This window comes from Myotis yumanensis, unplaced genomic scaffold (assembly GCF_028538775.1).
Source record: "Myotis yumanensis isolate MYYU_CA2020_CCGP unplaced genomic scaffold, mMyoYum1.0.hap1 SCAF_9, whole genome shotgun sequence".
In the NCBI taxonomy this organism is placed as follows: domain Eukaryota; kingdom Metazoa; phylum Chordata; class Mammalia; order Chiroptera; family Vespertilionidae; genus Myotis; species Myotis yumanensis.
This window is the reverse complement of record NW_027223760.1, coordinates 84,822,192-84,843,253: the sequence shown is the minus strand read 5'-3', so window position 1 is coordinate 84,843,253 and position 21,062 is coordinate 84,822,192. Positions and strand designations below refer to the sequence as shown.

The 21,062-nt window shown below is 59.2% G+C and overlaps 1 protein-coding gene across 5 annotated transcripts in view; it reads left to right on the top strand.

Moving 5' to 3' along the window:
• OGDH (oxoglutarate dehydrogenase) overlaps positions 1-21,062 on the top strand; it is a 41,032-nt gene that overhangs the window by 19,087 nt on the left and 883 nt on the right. For 3 of the 5 annotated variants that reach the window (XM_070424891.1, XM_070424886.1, XM_070424888.1), the window contains exons 5-23: positions 4,204-4,248; positions 9,496-9,611; positions 10,255-10,409; positions 10,504-10,650; positions 11,022-11,112; positions 11,357-11,536; positions 12,418-12,546; positions 12,679-12,858; positions 13,094-13,246; positions 13,713-13,815; positions 13,950-14,078; positions 14,346-14,496; positions 14,755-14,882; positions 14,961-15,139; positions 15,248-15,319; positions 15,630-15,758; positions 16,185-16,257; positions 20,551-20,714; positions 20,829-20,983. In XM_070424891.1, coding sequence (XP_070280992.1) covers positions 4,204-4,248; positions 9,496-9,611; positions 10,255-10,409; positions 10,504-10,650; positions 11,022-11,112; positions 11,357-11,536; positions 12,418-12,546; positions 12,679-12,858; positions 13,094-13,246; positions 13,713-13,815; positions 13,950-14,078; positions 14,346-14,496; positions 14,755-14,882; positions 14,961-15,139; positions 15,248-15,319; positions 15,630-15,758; positions 16,185-16,257; positions 20,551-20,714; positions 20,829-20,983 — 2,479 coding nt within the window. The remainder of the gene's footprint in view (positions 1-4,203; positions 4,249-9,495; positions 9,612-10,254; positions 10,410-10,503; positions 10,651-11,021; positions 11,113-11,356; positions 11,537-12,417; positions 12,547-12,678; positions 12,859-13,093; positions 13,247-13,712; positions 13,816-13,949; positions 14,079-14,345; positions 14,497-14,754; positions 14,883-14,960; positions 15,140-15,247; positions 15,320-15,629; positions 15,759-16,184; positions 16,258-20,550; positions 20,715-20,828; positions 20,984-21,062) is intronic. The other 2 variants (XM_070424889.1, XM_070424890.1) reach the window with 1 other exon arrangement.

Below are 21,062 nucleotides of genomic sequence, written 5' to 3'. Positions count from 1 at the left end.
GTGATCACACTGAGGAAACTTTGGAAGGCGCCCGGTGCGCAGGGCGGCGCGAGGCGCATGGCCATCGTCACGCGCACCCCGAGTGCTGCGCAGGGCGTGGCTGGGCTCCCACCTGCAGCTGCTTCCTCGAGTTAATCTGCTCTCCGGCTCCGTGCTGCTAACCTGCTAAGGAAATTACGGTGTGACTAATTCTGAAACGGGCGGGTGTCACGGAAACATGTGCATGCTAATGAGACTGACAATTACACCTGCCTGTGCTGCTCCGCGAGGGGGCCCAACGCTCCTCTGAGGAAGGGTGGCTAGTGTTACCGGGAGGTCAGGCAGCAGCCAGGTAAGGCAGATGCAGACCGCAGGGCTCAGTGTGGCGGGTCACACAGGCCTCCCCTGCTCTGGCCTGGCTCTAGAGGAGGGAAACCGTCCTGAGCGTGCAGGCAGGGCAGGGTAGACGGCCCGTGTGGAGTCCTGCAACTTTTTGGTGGTGACAACTTTGTGCTCCCAGAAGGGGGCTTCTCTGGGTGTCCCCAGGACACGGAGCCCCTCTCCTCCCCTCGGCCCGTAGCCCTGCAGCTCCCAGGCCTGACACCTCTGCGGTGAGCCCTCCCAGAAGAGGACTCACATGTCCCCGGCAGAGCCTTCAGGCAGAGGAGGGCACCCCTGGGTTCCCATTTCTTGTCATCAAAACGGACCTTTTCAGTGGTTCTCCGCTCATCAGAGCTGCCTGGGGCCTGGAGCATTCCTCTGTCCCTCTGGACACTGGGCAGGTGGGAGGGAGCCATGCATGGCCATCATCACGGGAGGAGCCTGGGATGGAGAGAGGCGGGCCCGGGGCCTGCAGCTCCTGGGCACAGCCGCATTGGGCACAGACGGCCCGCCCTTCCAGGCTGTTGGGCCTCGCTCTCCGTCCGCTGTGGAGCAGGGTCCCTGGCGGCACCTCACACTGAGGGTGACTGTGGAAACCGGGGACATGGGCCCCACAGCGCCCTGAGCTATTATTGGAGGGAGAGAGGCTGCCTCTGCTGGCCAGGAGCTCTCAGGACCGCCCAGTCAGGGAGGCCCCCCCCTTTGTAAAAGGAATTTGAAATAATTTGACACAAGTCGTGATAAGTTTTTTCTTTAGCTACAAAAATGGGAAGTAGCGTAAACGCAGTATGTGGTGTGTGAGCCTGTGGGAAAGTTAATGTTGAGCTGTCACCCTTGGTGTGTGCAGGTCAGGAAACAGTAGTCCAGCCCAACCACCCAGTCCATGGGCCTGGACAGCCCCACGGGTGCTTTCGCCGTGTCGCCCGACCTCAGGCCTGGCTGCTGGGTGCCTGTCCCCTCCTCTGCCAGTTTGTTTCAGGATTAGCTGAGCTCAGACAGCCGGGCCTGGCTCCCGAGGCTGTGAGCTGGCGTGGTTGGCAGAGTCTGGGTAGGAGCTGCTGGCGTCTGGTGGAGGCAGGTTCAGAAGCTGAGCGATGGAGCCCAGGTCCCTCGGTGCTGGGGCCAGGCCTGGGCTCCCCAGGTGACGGGGACAGTGTCACTGCAGGAGTGTGGGTCTGCAGGAGCAGCGGCTGCTGGTGTCCTCGGTCACTGCCAGGCCTCGCGGGGCTCCTCATTCTCTGTGGAAACCGAGGCTCAGGCAACACACCCCACGTTGCAGAGCGCAGTCTGCTGGAGGAGCAGGTGGTGGGTGAAGACAGCGAGCAGGGCACTGTCCGCGCAGGATTTCTTAAAGTGGAACATGACTTTTCCCGCCTGGTTCTTGACCTTTCCTGACCAGCGTTGAGAAGGCTGGGAAGTGCTGGCCCGGAAGTTCTCTGGCCCCTGAGGGCAGGTGGAGAGGTGGCTGGGCAGCGTCGCCTGGGGCTCCCAGAGAGACGTCAGGACTCGTCGGCAGCACTTACCGCGGGCACTACCGCGGGCGCAGCACGTGGCGGGGAGGTGGGGCTTGCGTCACTAATGCCAACGTGATGAGGGCTAGACGTTTCTCCGTGAGGCAGGGGCCAGGTTCTGTCATTGAGCAGACGATCACTAGGCACCTTTTAGAGGCCTTTTCTCGGGTGTGTGTTGGGGGCAGGTTCTAGGTGCCAGGCGGTTCCATCCACCCCCCTCCCGAGGTGGGCCCTGGGGGTCCTCACACAGCAGAACTGGAAGCAGTTCTCTACCCGAGAAGGGGGCGCACCAGTGTCTGCACAGGGTTGGTCTTGGGAGGTGAACTGGAGTTGAACAGTTAAAAACGCAATTTAAGTAAAAGTCCAAAATTGTGATATCTTAGCTGCTTGACCAAGTCATCCCACCCCCAACACTTCCCTTGAAGGCTGGGAGAATGGGCTTAAAAACAGTTGACTTTTCACCTTAGCTGGTTTGGCTCAGTGGATAGAGCGTCAGCCTGTGGACCAAAGGGTCCGGGTTCAGTTTCGATCAAGGGCAGGTGCCTTGGTTGCAGGCTCCTCCCCAGCCCAGGCCCTGGTCGGGGCACAGGCAGGAGGCACCCAATTGATGTGTTTCTCTCATATCGATGTTTCTCTGTCTTTCCCTCTCTGTTTCCCTATCTCTAAAAATCAATGGGAAAATATCCTCGAGTGAGGATTTAAAAATAAAGTTGATTTTTCATCAGTTTTCACCACCTGAGAGCAGTAGAGAGCAGTTCCTCCTCACCTGCTGGCTGCCGTGAGTGACCAGGCAGGTGGCTGAGCTAAGGGCGTGGTGCGCACGTTCCCACAGGCTGTCCTCCCTCCTGGATGCCCTCGCCTGCCCGCCGTCCTCAGCCCCAGCCCTCGTCCCCAGCAGATCCTTCCACACTCGGCAAGAATTCCTTCTCTCCTGTGTGTGCAGGTGTGGTGCTGGGGACCCTGTGCCCTCAGACATGACAGCCAGAATGTCTTCTCTCTCACTCGCTTCTGGCTTGTATCTGTTGTTGGCGTTTTATTTTTAAAAACCGAAGAAGTGCAGAAGTCCCCTCTCATTCACAGGGTGCATGCTAAGGCCCCAGTGGTGAACCCTGCGTGTACTGGTTTCTCCACACACACGTGTGACAGGTATGATTCATGAACTGGGCACAGTGTGAGAGTAACACGGGACGAGCAGTGAGCGATCATGGCAGTGTGCTGGAATAGGAGTCAGGAGGATGGCCCCTCTCGGTCACCGAGTCGGCTGCTGACTGACCGACCGGCGTGACTTGCTGGACAGAGGAGGGATTCCCGTCCCAGGCTGGACAGAGCAGGGCAGCTTGAGAGGCCATTATGCTACTGAGAACAGCGTGCAATTACAAACATGAATTGTTTGTTTCTGGAATTTTCCATGTAATATTTTTGGGAGTGGTTGATCGCGGATGGCTAACCCACAGATAAGGGGGGGCTGCTGCACAGGAAGCACCCCCTGCCCGCCCAGCGTGAGATGTGAGCACTTCCCTTGGATGGTGCGTGTGCAGGTGGCCCGTGGCAGGTCCTGTGTCCTGAGGACGGAGGGAGAGAAGCGGGGCCTCTTTCTTGCCTCAGGTGGAGCGCCTGCCCCTGCGGACCTGATGTTCTCTCAGAGCCGCTGGCTCCGAGCTCTGGTGGGTGCTGTGGTCCCACCCAGGGCGGAATCTCTGCGTCCCCTCTGCGTTCTTGCCATCAGCTCCAAGGAAGTGTCTGGCTTTCCCATGCCCACCCTCCTAGGGCAGGGAGTGGCCGCAGGGTGGTGGCCACACACTGACCACTGAGCCATCAGCCTTGTGAATCCTGTTAGCAGAGCTCCTGACCCCGTCCCCAGGCCCACGCATCCGGGTGCTCGGTGATGTTCACGAGACCACGAGAGCTGCCCCATGTGGACGGGTGCCACCGAGCACGTGGCTGATTGCCGGGGGAAGGGGTGGCGCCTTCCACTCTGGAAGCTGCCAGAATCTTGAGGGCTCAGGTCTCGTCTCCTGCCTGAAGCTCCGGGTCTAAGGAGTGAGAATCTCATCTTTTCCTTCACTTCTCCCCAAGTGTCCAGGTCGGGTGGATTCCTCCCAGGAGCCACTGTGGGCCACTTCTGTGGGAGAGGGACAGGTCTCCGCTGCCCAGTGGCCTTCCCCTCACCTCAGGCCAGCTGCTGACCACAGTAGCCCTGACCTTGTCCCCACCCTGTCCTCCTCCGTGTCTGTGTCTGTGCCGTGTCTGTGCTTCCTGTACTGCCTGCGTGGGGCGTCCTGAACTAACTCACCTGTCTTTTTCCTCCGCGCTCCCCATGCCCCTGCCTCAGGCCTTGCTGGTTTCCAGGAGCGGCTGCAAGTGCTCACAGTGGGAGGTATGGAAACGCCTTCTTCCTGGAGCTGGCGCCTTGGCAGGACGGCTGCTCCCAGCATGCCCTTGGGGAAGCCCACACGCTGTCCTGTTCAGAGGTTGTCACTGGTTTGGAAATGTTTTCCCGTCACTCAGTTGTGACCCAGCAGGCAGAGCTGCCCTCCCGTCATCGTGTCCTGGGACATCCCCTCCCGTCTGTCGCCCTCCTGCGCTGTGCCCTGAGGCTCGGCTCGCTGGCCCCTGGGCCTAGGCCGCACTGCCTTCTGCATGTGCAACCCTCCCTCCTCTGGCTGGGCTCTGCAGTCTCTCAGACGCTGCCTCCTGGCACCTGTGGCAAGATGTCCCGTGGGTGCATGGACAACGCCATGGAGGGAGGAGCCCTGGCGACCCTGGGCTCTGGGCAGACCACCTGCGAGGACCCCAGAGAGGGTGTGAGGGCCCCTGCCTGTGGCCATTCTTTCTTCATACCAGGTGTTTCTTAGTTCTTTTTCCTCCATTTGCTCGTTGTGTCTGTGAGACTGTAGTTGGGGTGAAAGGCACTGTTGTGAGATTCCTAGGCAGTTGTTAGAAATAACAGCTGTGCCTCCCAGCCAGCTCCCCCGGTCACCCCTGACGGCCACAGGATGTCCCAGCCGTGTTGCCACTGCATCTGCCCCCACAGGTTCCTTGCTGCTGCCCACCCCTGTGTGTAACCTTGGCAACAGCTGTCTGTTCTGTTTCTGTAACTTTGTCATTTCCAGAGGTTCTGCTAATGGAATCGCCATCCGTGACATTTGGAATTGGCATTTTTCGGTCAGCCTGATAGAGTGTCACCTGGGCTGTTCTCTGACCCTCGGTTCCTCTGATGGCTGACTGTCACCTGGGCTGTTCTCTGACCCTCGGTTCCTCTGATGGTCTGACTGTCACCTGGGCTGTTCTCTGACCCTCGGTTCCTCTGATGGTCTGACTGTCACCTGGGCTGTTCTCTGACCCTCGGTTCCTCTGATGGTCTGACTGTCACCCGGGCTGTTCTCTGACCCTGGGTTCCTCTGATGGTCTGACTGTCACCCGGGCTGTTCTCTGACCCTCGGTTCCTCTGATGGTCTGGGTGTCACCTGGGCTGTTCTCTGACCCTCGGTTCCTCTGATGGTCTGACTGTCACCCGAGCTGTCCTCTGACCCTCGGTTCCTCTGATGGTCTGACTGTCACCCGGGCTGTCCTCTGACCCTCGGTTCCTCTGATGGTCTGACTGTCACCTGGGCTGTCCTCTGACCCTCGGTTCCTCTGATGGTCTGACTGTCACCTGGGCTGTCCTCTGACCCTCGGTTCCTCTGATGGTCTGACTGTCACCTGGGCTGTCCTCTGACCCTCGGTTCCTCTGATGGTCTGACTGTCACCTGGGCTGTCCTCTGACCCTCGGTTCCTCTGATGGTCTGACTGTCACCTGGGCTGTTCTCTGACCCTCGGTTCCTCTGATGGTCTGACTGTCACCTGGGCTGTCCTCTGACCCTCGGTTCCTCTGATGGTCTGACTGTCACCTGGGCTGTCCTCTGACCCTCGGTTCCTCTGATGGTCTGACTGTCACCTGGGCTGTCCTCTGACCCTCGGTTCCTCTGATGGTCTGGGTGTCACCTGGGCTGTTCTCTGACCCTCGGTTCCTCTGATGGTCTGACTGTCACCCGGGCTGTCCTCTGACCCTGGGTTCCTCTGATGGTCTGACTGTCACCTGGGCTGTCCTCTGACCCTCGGTTCCTCTGATGGTCTGACTGTCACCTGGGCTGTCCTCTGACCCTCGGTTCCTCTGATGGTCTGACTATCACCTGGGCTGTCCTCTGACCCTGGGTTCCTCTGATGGTCTGGGTGTCACCCGAGCTGTCCTCTGACCCTGGGTTCCTCTGATGGTCTGACTGTCACCTGGGCTGTCCTCTGACCCTCGGTTCCTCTGATGGTCTGACTGTCACCTGGGCTGTCCTCTGACCCTCGGTTCTTCTGATGGTCTGGGTGTCACCTGGGCTGTTCTCTGACCCTCGGTTCTTCTGATGGTCTGGGTGTCACCTGGGCTGTTCTCTGACCCTCGGTTCTTCTGATGGTCTGGGTGTCACCTGGGCTGTCCTCTGACCCTCGGTTCCTCTGATGGTCTGACTGTCACCTGGGCTGTCCTCTGACCCTCGGTTCTTCTGATTGCAGGGAGCATTCCTGCCATGGGGGCCCACAGTGCTTTCAACCACTCACTCGTTGACAGACCTTGGGTTGTTTCCTTTGACTAACGGGGTTGTCTGCAGAGCAGAAGTTCACATTCTGAAGAGCCCAGTGTGTCAGGTTTCCCTTCGCTGGATGGTACCCTTGGCGTCACGTCTAAGCACACCTTCCTAGGGCTCGATCCCAGAGGTGTCCTCCTGTGTGTTTGTCCAAAGGTTTATAGTTTTGCATTTTACATTTACATCTGTGGTCCGTGTTGTTAATTTCTGCAGGAGATGGAAGTTGTGGGAAGGGTTTGGTTTGTTTACTTGGAGGGAGGTTTCCTGTGAATGTCTGTCTCGTGGCTCCAGCACCACTAACTAGCAGGAGAACCTTCCCTTCATGGAGCTGCTTCTGCGCTTTTTCACACCTCAGCGGGGAGCGGGGCCGGGGGAGAGGGCGGAGGGGAGCGGGCTGTTCTGTTCTCTGCCTGTGTCCCCCCACCCCCATCCCCCGTGAGGATTGTGTTGACTTTCTAGGGCCTTCGTCTTCGCAGATAAATTTTAGATCCAGCTTGCTTTTCTCAGAAAACTGCTGACAGTTTGGTCAGAAGCGTGTTCAGCCCGTGGTCGGTTTAGGAAAAACGGACTCCTCACCGTGTTGATGGTGACGTGTTTGCTGTGGGTTCTCTGGGCTTATCCTGTAAGGTCACTCAGCTTCTTGAACCTGCGGTTTAAGATTTTGGCCGTGTTTGCCAAGCCGCCTCTTGCCCTCACTCTGGGAAATCCCGCCGGAGCTTCCGTGGCGGCCACACGTCCACGCTTCTCCATTCCCTCCCGTCAGTTTCTCTCCTCTTGGGATCCGTTCCTTTCTCTCCTTCTGTCTTCACATCACTGATCCTGTCCCTGGTTCTGCCACTGAGGGCTTTTTGTGTGTTTTAATCCTCACCTGAGGATATGTTTTGCTTTTTATTGCTTTTCTAGAGAGAGAGGGAAGGAGAGGGAGAGAGAGGAACATTGATCAGTTGCCTCCCGCATGCGCACCGACCTGGGAAGAACTTGCAACCTAGATGTGTGCCCTGACTAGGAACGGAACCCGAAACCTCTCGGTGACTGGACGATGCTCCAGCCAACTGAGCCACCGGCCAGGGCCCATCCTCTGAGTTTTGAGTTATTGTATTTCGTCATTTCAGAATTTCCCGTTTGGTCCTTTGCACCTTTGCTGAGTCCCAATCTCTTCCCATTGCCTGTGTCATGGCTGATGCCCACGAAAGCCCTGTGATGGTGGCTCCGTGAGGTCCAGTGGGTAATCCCACCTCTGTGTCCCTTTGGTGTCTGTGGATGGCCTTGTTCAGCCTGAGATGTTCCTGTTCTCATTTGAGTGACTTGTTACAACCAGAACCTTAGGGATCAGGAGACAGGACTCGCCCTTGATCTCTGTGACCGCCGTCTCCTGGGCACCACACGGGGGCGTCCTGGGTGGGGATGTGGAGGCTCAGCACCTCCCAGAGGGATGAGGACGGCTCTTCTCTGACACCTTGGACGTGCAGGTCGGAGTGCATTGCACGAGGCCCGGGAGGGAGGGCGGAGGGTGTCTCGTGTCTGGCGAGGCTGCCTTCCTGTCCTGCCAGCACAGCTTCTGTGTGCTGGTTTGCTGCACCTGAGGGAGCTCCAGGCTGCAGGTACTGGCTGCACGTCAAGGACAGGAGCCCAGAGGAAGCCAGGACCCCGGCTGGTCAGCCATCTTCCCCCTTTCAGAGCTGCCTGCTGTCTGGGGTTTTGGTGGCCTCAGGGGCAGTAGGGAGGAGGGAGTGTTCTCCACCTTCCCGCAGGCAAGACCCAGAAATGCAGGAGCGGGGCCAGCGGTTTTGAGGTTCAGAGAACGACCAGTTCAGGGGATGGACATGCAGAGCCGCAGACATGGCGAGGCTGGGCTCGTGCTGAGAGGCCTCGAGCCAGCGCCCACGGCATGCACAGGCACGGAGGACGAGCCGGTCTTCCTGCTAGCGCCACAAGCTGGGCTCTGCGGGTCAGGCCTGTGGTTGCTGCCTCGTCCCTGACGGAGCAGGGCTGGGAGCAGTGCCGAGCTTCCCCAGCCGCCTCCCCACAGCCCTGCAGGATGGACCAGCAGTAGGTTTGAGAGACGTAGGCCTCGCATTTAAGCATTAGATCCACAGGCTGCAGCTTGAGGGGCACCGGAGAGTCCCAGCCACCGTGACTGGTGAGCCATGCTGGCGCTGGAGCCTGGGAATGCATGTTCCCGCCTCCTGGGGTCCAGATCCAGCTGCGGGTACAAGTGGCCACTGCCACCCAGGCTGGGCACCGGCCTCTGCCAGGCGGTGGGAGCCCTCTGCAGTGCCCCAGGCAGTTCTCCTCCCAGCCCCTGCCCCTGGGAGGCCCACACAGCGGTGCCTGGGAAAGAGCCCTTCCTTGGGCCCTGCAGCCTGAGGGTCCGGCACGGAGCGCTGGGGCAGGGCAGTGCCGGTCAGAGCGAGCCAGTCGGTGGCCGCTAGTGAGCAGCGTAGGTGAAGGTCAGTGCTGGCGGGAGCGGGTCCAGAGCGTGCAGGCTGGCCTCCAGGAGCAGGGACGGCTGTGAGGCCCTCGCTGTGCTGCCCGCTGCTCTCCACAGACCCCTCGCTTCTCGGTGACTGTCCCTCACTCCCAGTCTCCAGCTTCCTGTCACCCGCGCACACGAGTGTCCCATGTGCACACGTGGCCTCTTCACCAATTCCTCTCCCACTCCAAGTCCCTCTTCAGTCTCTTTATTTGCTCTCTGATAGACTCGCCCAGTGCCTTTTCAAACCAAAATTGTTGGTGTCTTTGGGACCTTGAAATACATTTTCTCTAAATTATGAATAATTGGTGCACCAGACTAATATGCATATATTAATTTTATTCTCACTTGTCTGTGACACCCAGTAATATTCTCAGCTTCTGTTTATTGCTAAATTTGTGTTTCTGGCTATAAAATGTTACTTATTTTACTAGGTATCAGAGGTTTTCATGGTTTTTCTCTTCTCTTTTCTCCCCCTGGGGACTCCCTTCCCCTTCCCGTGAAATGCCCCGTGGGCCGTGCCGTCTCTCCTCACCCGCAGGGTTCTATGGCCTGGACGAGTCTGACCTGGACAAGGTCTTCCAGCTGCCGACCACCACCTTCATCGGGGGGCAGGAGTCAGCACTGCCCCTGCGGGAGATCATCCGACGGCTGGAGGTGAGGCGCGCTTTCCGCAGAAGCCCAGGCTGGCAGGAGGCCTCCCCAATCATTGGGTTTTTCTTAGTCTTGTTTTTTTAGACATATTTTTATTGATTTTAGAGAGAGGAAGGGAGAGAGAGAAATGACGATGATGAGAGAGAACCATTGATTGGCTGTCTCCTGCACACCCCACACTGGGGATCGAGCCCACAGCCAGGGCATGTGCCCCGAACCCTGACCTCCTGGTTCATGGGCGGATGCTCAACCACTGAGCCACACCAGCTGGGCCAGCATGTATTTCTTTAAATGTAAGGGAGAGGAAATTACTTTTGCTATTTTGTAGATAAAAGTCTATGGTTTTTAATTTTATAATCAACCTAAGAAAGGAGAAATTTCTGTGGGTTCCAATCCAGGGGGAGACTATTTCAGATGTGAGAGGCCCGAGGCTGCCCAGCAGTGCCCTGTCCAGACAGCTGTCTGCTCGCTTGTCCTCCCAGTTTCTTTCCTCCCTCCTCTGTGGAGCTGGTGGGCACTGACCTGCAGGGCACCTTCCGTGCGCACACCCACACACAGACACGCACGTGCACAGCTCGGTGGGTCAGGGAGGGAGGTGTCTGGCTGAGCGGCGTTGACCCACTGTGCGCCTGGCTGTGTGGAACAGAATGCCTACTGCCAGCACATCGGGGTGGAGTTCATGTTCATCAACGACCTGGAGCAGTGCCAGTGGATCCGGCGGAAGTTCGAGACGCCGGGGGTCATGCAGTTCACCAATGAGGAGAAGCGTACTCTGCTGGCCAGGCTCGTGCGGTCCACCAGGTGGGGAGGCGCTTGGGCGGGGCTGAGCTGGGCGGGATGCCAGCCCTGGGGAGCGGTCGGCCCTGGGCTGCTCTCAGGCCATGGCTCCGTCCAGGTTCGAGGAGTTCCTGCAGCGGAAGTGGTCGTCCGAGAAGCGCTTTGGCCTAGAAGGCTGCGAGGTGCTGATCCCGGCCCTCAAGACCATCATCGACAAGTCGAGTGAGAACGGTGTGGACCAAGTGATCATGGGGATGCCGCACAGGTACCGATACCGCCCAGGGGCGCCCCTCGCCCGCCCGCACCCCTTACCCACCTCAGCACCCCTCGCCCTGCAGTTACTGTCCGCCCGAGGCCACAGGTGGCTCAGGCAGGCGTGTTGGCCTGGTGCTGTGTCTTATAAAAGTGAAAGCCAGAGCCCTTGAGGGTCACAGCAGAGGCCGCTGACCTGAGGGCGGGCTGCGGGTGCCAGCAGCCACGACAGCCCCTTCGTCCCCTCGTCGGCCTCAGGCGGGCAAACGGAGACTGGCCTCCCCGCCAGCTCTGGCCTCAGCGCCTCTCGGGCAGCAAACCAAGGTGCTGCCTGTCCCTCGGAGGAGGAAGGGGCCTGCTAACCCCTGACCCCATGTGTCCCAGGGGGCGGCTGAACGTGTTGGCGAACGTCATCAGGAAGGAGCTGGAACAGATTTTCTGTCAATTTGACTCAAAGCTGGAGGCTGCCGATGAGGTGAGGCACTGGTGTCCCCAGGAACGCCAGTGTGGCACTGCCTCCGGGGGGGAATTGCCAGGCCAGCTTCCGGGGGATGGAGGGTGGCATCCCCATGCATCGGCCCAGCAGCCCCCACACTTGCAGCCCCCACCAGGCGCCGTCCTGGGCAGAGCCTGCCACACTTCTCAGAGGAGGTCTGGGGGTGGGGGAGACACGCAGGCTCCGTGTGCTGCCCGGACCCAGCCTCCCTGTTTGTCCTCAGGGCTCTGGGGACGTGAAGTACCACCTGGGCATGTACCACCGGCGGATCAACCGTGTGACCGACAGGAACATCACCCTGTCGCTGGTGGCGAACCCTTCCCACCTCGAGGCCGCCGACCCCGTGGTGATGGGCAAGACCAAAGCCGAACAGTTTTACTGTGGGGACACCGAGGGGAAGAAGGTACAGCCACGGGGCTGGTGGATCCACAAAGCCCGGGAGTGGCTGGGGGCAGGGCCAGTGGCGTCCTGCCTGCGGGCTGGTCTGCCCTCACGGTGCCCAGGTCTGGGCTGGAGCCCCTCTTGCAAATGTCCTGAGGGACAGGTGCTCTCACTGAGCGGGCAGGGAGCCTGTCGAGGTGCGAGTGGCCTGAGGGGGGAGGCGTGAACGGACAGGTGGGCACCGTGGGAAGCCAGGGTTCCTGGGCCTGTACACAGCCCTCCTCACACCTGCAGAACAGCAGGTGCTGGGAGGTGGGCGGAGGGAGGTCTCTGCAGGTGGAAGATGGGCCAGGATGGAGGGTCCGACCTAGAGGTGGGACCAGGCCAGGGCGCAGGGCTCTGCCTCGCAGACCGGAGTCTGTGCGGCCTGTGCTTGGGCATCAGAAGAGAAACTGCTGGCGGGCAGCAGGATCGGTTCCTGCTCGGATGGACGCCTGCCACAGAGGGAGGGAGGCCCACAGGGAGGATGTCAAGTGGACAGCTGCCTCCCGTGCAGCCTGGGAGGGGGGCTGAGGAACAAGATACAGGCTCCCCCACGGCTCTCCACTGTTCTTACCACGGGCACTGGAGATCCAAGCTGACCACTGGCGTGCGGCGGTCAGCGCAGGCCTGTCCTGGTGTGGAGTGGGCCGTTGCCGAGTTGTCAGGAGGGAGGCCCAGGACCCCCAGGGCCCATGCAGGATGTGGGTGGGGCAGGCGAGATGTTGGAGGGGGGTCCTAACCCAGCCCCTGCACTTTCCTTCTCACTTTGGAGGGATCTCAGAACACATTGCTTGAAAAGCTGCTTGTGGCTTAACCTCCAGTGTGCCACACTGGGTCTGTGGTCTCCTTGCGGGTCTGCAGGTCATGGCCATCCTTCTACACGGGGATGCCGCGTTCGCTGGCCAGGGCATCGTGTACGAGACCTTCCACCTGAGCGACCTGCCCTCCTACACCACCCACGGCACTGTCCACGTGGTGGTCAACAACCAGGTAACCCGGAGAAGGCGGCCAAGGCCTCCGTTTCTAGCAGCGTCGCCACGCCCCTGTCCTTGCCCCCCCCCCCCCATTCCCCCTCCCCGCCCCAATCCCACACCCAGCCCAGCAGCCTGTGTCCCCTTGCAGATCGGCTTCACCACGGACCCCCGCATGGCCCGCTCCTCACCCTACCCCACCGACGTGGCCCGGGTGGTGAATGCCCCCATTTTCCACGTGAACTCTGACGACCCCGAGGCCGTGATGTACGTGTGCAAGGTGGCTGCTGAGTGGAGGAACACCTTCCACAAGGACGTGGTGGTGGACCTGGTGAGTGGTCACCTGCTGCCCTCGGGGGTCCGCCGCAGGATCAGCTGTGGGAGAAGGGGCTCGGGGTCCTGTCCCGCCTGGACGTTCTCAGGTCACCCGCTTCGTCCCCGAGGCAACGCAGCCTGGTGTGCCAGGAAGCCAGGCAGGACCCTCCTCCTAGGAGGCGGGCTGAGGCGGCCCTCGCGGAGCCCGCCCTCCACGTGGCCCCTGACGCTTGGCGCCTGGTTATCCCCAGGTGTGTTACCGGCGCAACGGCCACAACGAGATGGACGAGCCCATGTTCACACAGCCGCTCATGTACAAGCAGATCCGCAAGCAGAAGCCGGTGCTGCAGAAGTACGCGGAGCTGCTGGTGGCACAGGGCGTGGTCAACCAGCCTGAGTACGAGGTGCGTCACTCCTCGCTGGCTGCCCTGAGGATGCGCAGTGCTTCGCCAGCAATGTTTCGCTGCTGATGGGGGCAGGGGGCAGGGCGCCCGCCTGAGGACTCCGTGGGGGTGGGTGTTCCGCCCACTTTCTAGCGGGGTGAGAGGCGGGTGCAGGTCCAGCTGGGGGGATGGGGAGGGGCTGTGTGCCTGGTGGGTCCTAGGTGCTCAGAAGGAGGCTGACCCGGAGCAGCTCATGGCAGATGTGGGAGTGGGGCTTCTGGGGAGGGCGCCCGGGCTCCGTCGGGGTTGCAGGGGTGGGGAGTGACTGCGTCAGCGTGAGAGCCAGACCTGGACCAGGATGGGAGAGTGGCAGGCTCTGCCCACGTGGAGAAGGGACCATGGGCAACATGGATCTGAGAGGTGTGTGTGGGGAGCACCGAGGCCAGGCCCTGCCCGCAGCCCCCCTGACACAGCGCCCACCCTCCAGGAGGAGATTTCCAAGTACGACAAGATCTGCGAGGAGGCCTTCGCCCGCTCCAAGGACGAGAAGATCCTGCACATCAAGCACTGGCTGGACTCCCCCTGGCCTGGTGAGTGAGGCGTCGCCCACGGACCCAGCCCCGCGGGCTCTGGGTCAGGCCCCACCCCTCTCCCGGGACCGCCCAGGCCTCTCCATAGTCTCTCAGGAGCCAACGTGCGGCGTCAGCGGGTGCCTCTGTCCTAGGCTTCTTCACACTGGATGGGCAGCCCCGGAGCATGACCTGCCCCTCCACGGGGCTGGAGGAGGAGGTCCTGACGCACATCGGGAGCGTGGCCAGCTCCGTGCCGGTGGAGAACTTCACCATCCACGGAGGTGAGGGCTGTGACCCGGGAGCCACGGGTCAGGCCCCGGGACCCGCTCTCCTGCCTGGGACCCGGCCTGTCCAAGGCCGTGGGTGGTGGACGGCAGGAAGCCCTTGGCTCCCCTCACCCCTGCCGGTTGGTCCTCGCTGGGAGCCGTGGAGGAAGCATGGGCTGTGATAGCCCCTCCCCGGCCTGGTCCCCACACGCCCCTTCCCCACTCCCGGCGCGGCTGCTGGTATCGTGGGAGGCGGGCGGGTAGTGAGCGCCGTGTCTGCAGGGCTGAGCCGCATCCTGAAGACGCGGGGGGAGCTGGTGAAGAACAGGACTGTGGACTGGGCGCTGGCGGAGTACATGGCCTTCGGCTCGCTGCTGAAGGAAGGCATCCACATCCGGCTGAGCGGCCAGGACGTGGAGCGTGGCACCTTCAGGTGAGCGCCAGGCCCTCGAAGTGGGGGGCGTGGGGGGTGTCACTGCTTCTCTCCCAGGAAAACATGGCACGGCCTTCGGGCCTATCTCAGTCCAGGACACGCTCCCCCTGCCTGTGCTGCCCCCTTCTCACCGCCCCCCCCCCCCCCCCCACCTGTGCTGCCTGCCCCCTGCGCAGCCCTCCTGTTAGGACGGGGCATGGAGTCTGCTGTCGAGCGGAGGCAGCGGCCCTGCCCACTCACCTGTGTTGTCTGACGCAGCCACCGCCACCACGTGCTGCACGACCAGAACGTGGACAAGAAGACCTGCATTCCCATGAACCACCTGTGGCCCAACCAGGCCCCCTACACTGTGTGCAACAGCTCGCTGTCTGAGTACGGGGTCCTGGGTGAGCGACACCCCCTGCCCCCCCTTCCTCCCCGCTCCCCGCCTGCCCCTTCCCTCCTGACGCCCTTCCTGTCTGCAGGCTTTGAGCTGGGCTTTGCCATGGCCAGCCCCAACGCCCTGGTGCTCTGGGAAGCCCAGTTTGGCGACTTCCACAACACGGCCCAGTGCATCATCGACCAGTTCATCTGCCCCGGGCAGGCCAAGTGGGTGCGACAGAACGGCATCGTGCTCCTGCTGCCCCATGGCATGGAGGGCATGGTGAGCCCAGCCCCGCCCTATGCCATGGGGGAGGGGGGCGCTGCCAGCAGGAGGGCAGCCCCGGGGAGTGTGGAGGCGGAAATGGTGCTGAACCGCATCTGCTTCCAGGGCCCAGAGCACTCCTCCGCCAGGCCCGAGCGGTTCCTGCAGATGTGCAATGACGACCCCGACGTGCTGCCGGTGAGGGGGGTGCCGTGGCCAAGGGAGGGTGCAGGGGCCCCGATGCAGGTCTCCCCCAGCGAGGCTTCCCGAGGGCACGGAGCAGGTGTGGCCTGGAAGCCGTGGGAGTTGCTCTGTGTCCGATGCAGGCAGATGCCCTAAGGAACGAGCCGCTGATCGGACTTGAATGACCAGGAGTCAGTCTTGTGGGGAGGAGGGCAGGTGGAGGTGGGGCCTGGCTTCCTGGCCGGGCAGCCTTGTCAGCAGCCGGGGGCCGAGTGGGGACAGGCAGGAGCTCCCTCGTGTCCCTGAGCTCCCGTCCTCCCCGCAGAACCTCCAGGAGGACAACTTCGACATAAGTCAGCTCTACGACTGCAACTGGGTGGTGGTCAACTGCTCCACGCCTGGCAACTTCTTCCACGTGCTGCGCCGCCAGATCCTCCTGCCCTTCCGGAAGCCGGTCAGTGGCTCTCCCTGTCAGAGAGGCCTGGCCAGGGGAGACGGACGTGGGAATGGGTGGTGGTGGGTGGGGCACGGAGCTTGGAAGGACGGGGAGCCCAGAGGGAGAGCACCTCTGCTGCTGCAGATTGAACTGCAAGGCCACGCAGGCCCACAGCACGGACGCCGGCCACAGGCAGCACGCCAGACGGGGGCTTTTTCCTGGGGAAGGGGTGCAGGGGGACGGACTCGGGCAGACGCCTGGCTCAGCAGGGCCCAGCCCCTCAGCCGAGGAGAGGCGGGCAAGGGAACGGCCTCATCCTTCCCCTTCTTCACGCCCTGACCTGTGGCTGGTCATGACCACAGAGCTGGGAGGGCAGCCCCTCTTGTTGACCCTCCTGGGACCCGAGGACCTGGTCCATCCTGAGCCTGTGGTCCTGTGTTTCAGCTGATCGTCTTCACCCCCAAGTCGCTGCTGCGGCACCCCGAGGCCAGGACCAGCTTCGACGAGATGCTCCCAGGTGGGTGCAGGCGGGCAGGGGGTCCTGCCAGTGCTCTGGGGCTGGAGCTCCTGCTGCCTCCCCTGCGACCGTCCCACTCTGGGTCGTTGGGTAAAGACCCCCGAACAGGACAGCCCAGACGTCTGAGCTCGTGAGCACGTTGGTCCACGGTGTGCCTCACGTCTCCCCAGGTCTGCGCCGCGGCCTGGAGCCTCCCAGCACCCTTAGGGGCAGGGAAGTGAGGCTGAGCTCAGAGCTCACCCCACCCTGGGTGCTGCTCCTGAGGCTGCACAGGTCACCCCCACGGACTGGAAAGGCCCCGTAGGGGAGGGCCCACACCCCTGGCTCAGGGCTGGGGAGCTCACCCCCTCCCAGCCGTGGGGCCCCCTTTTGGCTCCAGTCAAGGTAAACCTCTTGTTTGGTGAATATTTTATCACGGTGGAATATACATAATGTTAACTTACCATCTTGCCCAGTCAAGTGTACAAGCCACCTCGGTCATCTCCAGAGCTCCCCATCTTCCAAACTGACCCTCGGTCCCCTCAGACACTGACCCCCTCCCTGCCCAGCCCTGCACCCCAGCTACTGTCTCTCAATCTGACTCTGGGGACCTCCCATGAGGGGTCATGAAGTATCTGGCTTAGTCCATCAGCATCGTGTCCTCGAGGTCCAGCCACTTTGTCCGCTTTCCTTCCTTTTTAAGGCTGGCTGAGCAATAGTCCACGTGTGGGTGGACCACACTTGGTTTATCTTTTATCCTTTTTTTTTTTTTTAAACAGAATATGATTTTATTTAATGCACAAGTTTGATACAACCAAAAAGTAAAACACTAGAGTAAAACAGTAACAAAAAACATGGTATTTCATTTGCAATGCATGAGAAACGTATCCTTTTTTTCATGCAACTTTATTGAAAAGTCGGTCAGTTGGTAGAGCTGTTCGGTCCTTGTTAAGCAGCGCTCACCCTCATCCTCGATGGGCTCAGCCATCTCCACCTCGGCTGCTGGGGGCGGTGCTGCTGGGGGCCTGGGGCACAGGTGCTTCGAGCCCCTGCTCAGGTCTATGGATCAGTGCCCAGAAGGGGGACTGCTGGGGGGGGTAGTTGTGGTTTTAACTTTCGGAGGCGCACCGTTTCACGTGCACAGCGGTGCACAGTTCTCTCCGCATCCGGCCAGCGCGTGGGTTTTGGTTTTTGTGTCACAGCATCTGAGGGCTGAGGTGCCTCTCGAGGGGTTTGGGTCTGCATTTCCCTGATGAGAAGGATGTTGAGCATCTTATTGCTGTTTGCGTACCTTCTCTGGAGAAGTGTGTTCACGTCCTTCACCCAGTTTTTTAAAATACATTTCTACTGATTTCAGAGAGGGAGAGAGAAATAGAAACATCAATGATGAAAGAGAATCAGGAATCAGCTGCCTCCTGCACGCCCCCTACTGCTGGGCGACACTCTATCCACTGAGCCACATCAGCTAGGGCTTCACCCATTATTTAATTGCGTATTGTTTTGTTGCTCAATTTAGTTCTCTCTGTATGCTAGATATGTATTTTTTTAATACATTTTTATTGATTTCAGAGAGGAAGGGAGAGGGTGAGAGAGATAGGAACATCGATGAGAGAATCATGGATTGGCTGCCTTCTACTGGGCATCGAGCCCGCAACCCGGGCATGTGCCCTTGACCAGATTCGAACCTGGGACCCTGCTGGTATTAATACCTTGTCAGATACATGACTTGCGACTGTTCTCTCCCATTCTGTGTATTGTCTTTGGATGCATAAAATGTTTTAATTTGCATGAAGTTAAATGTGTCTGTTTTTGGTTGCTTTTACCTGTGCCTTTGATGTCACCTCCAGGAAATCACTGCCAAAGCCAGCGTTGTGGAGCTTTCACCTGTATTTTCTTTTGAGTTTGTGATTCTGGCTCTCTGTCAAGTCTGTAACCGTTGGAGTTGTTTTGGCATATGCTGTAAGGGTCCAGCTTCGTTGCCTGTGGATATGCCGTTTTTCCAGCACTGTTGTTGAGGAGACTGGCCTTTGCCCATGAGTGGTCTGGGCACCTTGTCAGAAGTCACTTGACCACAGATGTGAGGACTTAGGTCTGGGCTCTCTGTTCTACCCCAGGGTCTGCAGGTCTGTCTGGATGCCAGGTCCACCCTGCGGTGTTTGCTTGTTTGTTTTGGATACAGAACATTTCCTTATTATGACATCACATAAAACAGGAGCTGGGTGCCCTGGCCGGGAGTCCAGCGCCGCCTTTCGGTGCCTGGGACAAAGCCCAGCCCACCGGGCAGGACCACCTGCCAGGCAGGACACGCTGTGCTGACCACTGTGCTTACAGTGTGCTTTGTGTTGTGAAATCGGGAATTTGGATCCTTCGTTCTTTCTCAGGACAGTCGAGGCTGTTTGGGATCCTCTGAGATTCCATGAACATTAGGATGGCTTGACATTTTCCGAGTTCTGGGATCACCCACTGGAAGTGGGTCTCTAGGAGATGGAGTTTTCTTTCTGCAAAAAAATAAAAAAAATGTGATTTTGATAGGGATTGCATTGAATCTATAGAGCGCTTTGAGTATATGAACATCTTAACAATATTCAGTCTTCTAGTCCATGAACATAAGTGTCTTTCCACTTATTAGTGTCTTCTTTATTTCAGCATATTTGGTAGTTTCAATGAATAAGTCTTCCACCTTCCTGATTAAGTTTATTTCTAAGTGTTTATTCTTTTTTTGGTGCTATTTCAAATGCAGTTGTTTCTTTAGTTTCATGTTTGGGTTGTTTGTTGTTAGTATACAGAACTGCAGCTGAGTTCTGGTTGTTGAGTTTTCTATCCTGCCACTTTGTTGAGTGTGTTTCTTAGTTCTGATGTTTTTTGTGGAATATTTTGGATTTTCTACACATAATACATGTCATCTACACACAGTTTTACTTCTTTCTTTCCAGTTTGGGTGCCTTTTATTTCCTTTTTCTGCCCGATGCTCTGGCTGGACCCCCAGCACTGTGTTGAGTAGAGGTGGTGAGAGTGGACGCCCTCATTCCTGACCTTAGAGAAAAGCTTTCTGTCTTGAACCACTGAGCACTGTGTGTGCTGTGGGCTTTCTGATCTGGCCTTTATCCCCTGGAGGTGGTTTCCTTCTGGTCCTTGCTCCTCTCGCTAAGTGAGCGCCTCATTTTGGACGCAGCTTCCCAAGGTCAGCCTTGTCCCCTGGGCCTGGTCCCAGCCATGAGCTCCTGACTGCTGGCAGGTTGTGTGGGAAGGTGAAGGTCCAGTGTCTGAGCTCCTGAGGGGTCAGAGCAGGTGGTCACGGGGTGCTTTTCTAGACCCAGTGGCCCCTGAAGTCTGTTCTGAAGGGTGGACGGGGTTGTCCGCCATCCAAGGCTGACCGTGCCCACAGGCTGTTCCTTGCATGTGCTTCCCAAGGCTGGGGGGCTCCTGGCGTCAGCCCTGCCACCCTGCTGGTCCCTTGCTGGGGTCCAATCCCAGCAGGTCCAAGGGGTCCCCAAAGGTGTGGACGGAGTCGGCGAAGAATGAATGACATGGAAACTGGTTTCAGTTCATCAGCATAGCGAGGTTCTCCCTCCAGGATCTCCAGCGAAGTTCTGGTTAGGAACTCCAACCAAGTTCTGGTCAGGATCTCCAACCAAGTTCTGGTGCCATGTTCTCTCGCTAGGTTCTCCAGCCAGGTTCTCCAGGTTCTCCAGCCAGGTTCAGTCACCAGGTTCTTTAGCCAGGTTCTATCCAGGTTCTTTTGCCATGTTCTGTCTAGGTTCTCCAGTGAAGTTCTGTAGCCAGGTTCTGTCCAGGATCTTTTGCCATGTTCTGTCTAGGTTCTCCAGTGAAGTTCTGTAGCCAGGTTCTGTCCAGGATCTTTTGCCATGTTCTCTGGCTAGGTTCTGGTTAGGATCTGATGAGGATCTGATGAGGATCTGATGTGGATCTGATGTTTATTGTCTTGTTACATCCGTATTTATACCAGCCGATTTTAATCCTGTCAATTTCTATTACAAAGGTTAGGGCGTTTCTTATCTCCATTCCAGGGAGTAAAGATTATGTAGCTTAACTACCCGCCTGGCACTTAATTAAGGGGTTGTATCCCCTCCCTAACCTCAGGGAAAAATCCCCACCTGGGGAAACAACCTTTCTCAGAGAGGTGACCTTGGTTAAAACACATGGCGCCAAGAAGGGGAGCAAACATATTAAGAACAGTATGCCATATATGCCAGGTCCCTTGAAACAGCAAGGATGGACCGGCTCCCGGCAGTCCCTCACTCGCATGGGCAGCAGACACTGGGTGTCCTTAGCCGGGTCCGGGTTCTCTCCTAGGGACCCACTTCCAGCGGGTGATCCCAGAAGATGGCCCTGCAGCCCAGAACCCAGAGAACGTCAAGAGGCTCCTGTTCTGCACCGGCAAGGTGTACTACGACCTCACCCGCGAGCGCAAAGCGCGGGACATGGTGGAGCAGGTGGCCATCACGAGGATCGAGCAGGTGAGGGCAGGGGTGCGGCAGCTGGTGTGGGCACCTCCACACACACACACCGTCCCTCTGGTGCCAGCCTCGCCGCTGCTCTGAACGTCCTCCTGACAAGCCCCTCTCCCCCAGCTGTCGCCGTTCCCCTTCGACCTGCTGCTGCAGGAGGTGCAGAAGTACCCCAACGCCGATCTGGCCTGGTGCCAGGAGGAGCACAAGAACCAGGGCTACTACGACTACGTGAAGCCCCGGCTGCGCACCACCATCAACCGTGCCAAGCCCGTGTGGTAGGCGCCGCCCGCGTGGGGACCGGTGGCAGGGGATCCGGGCCCTCAGGTGCCTTACATCACTGCTCTGTCCCCCCAG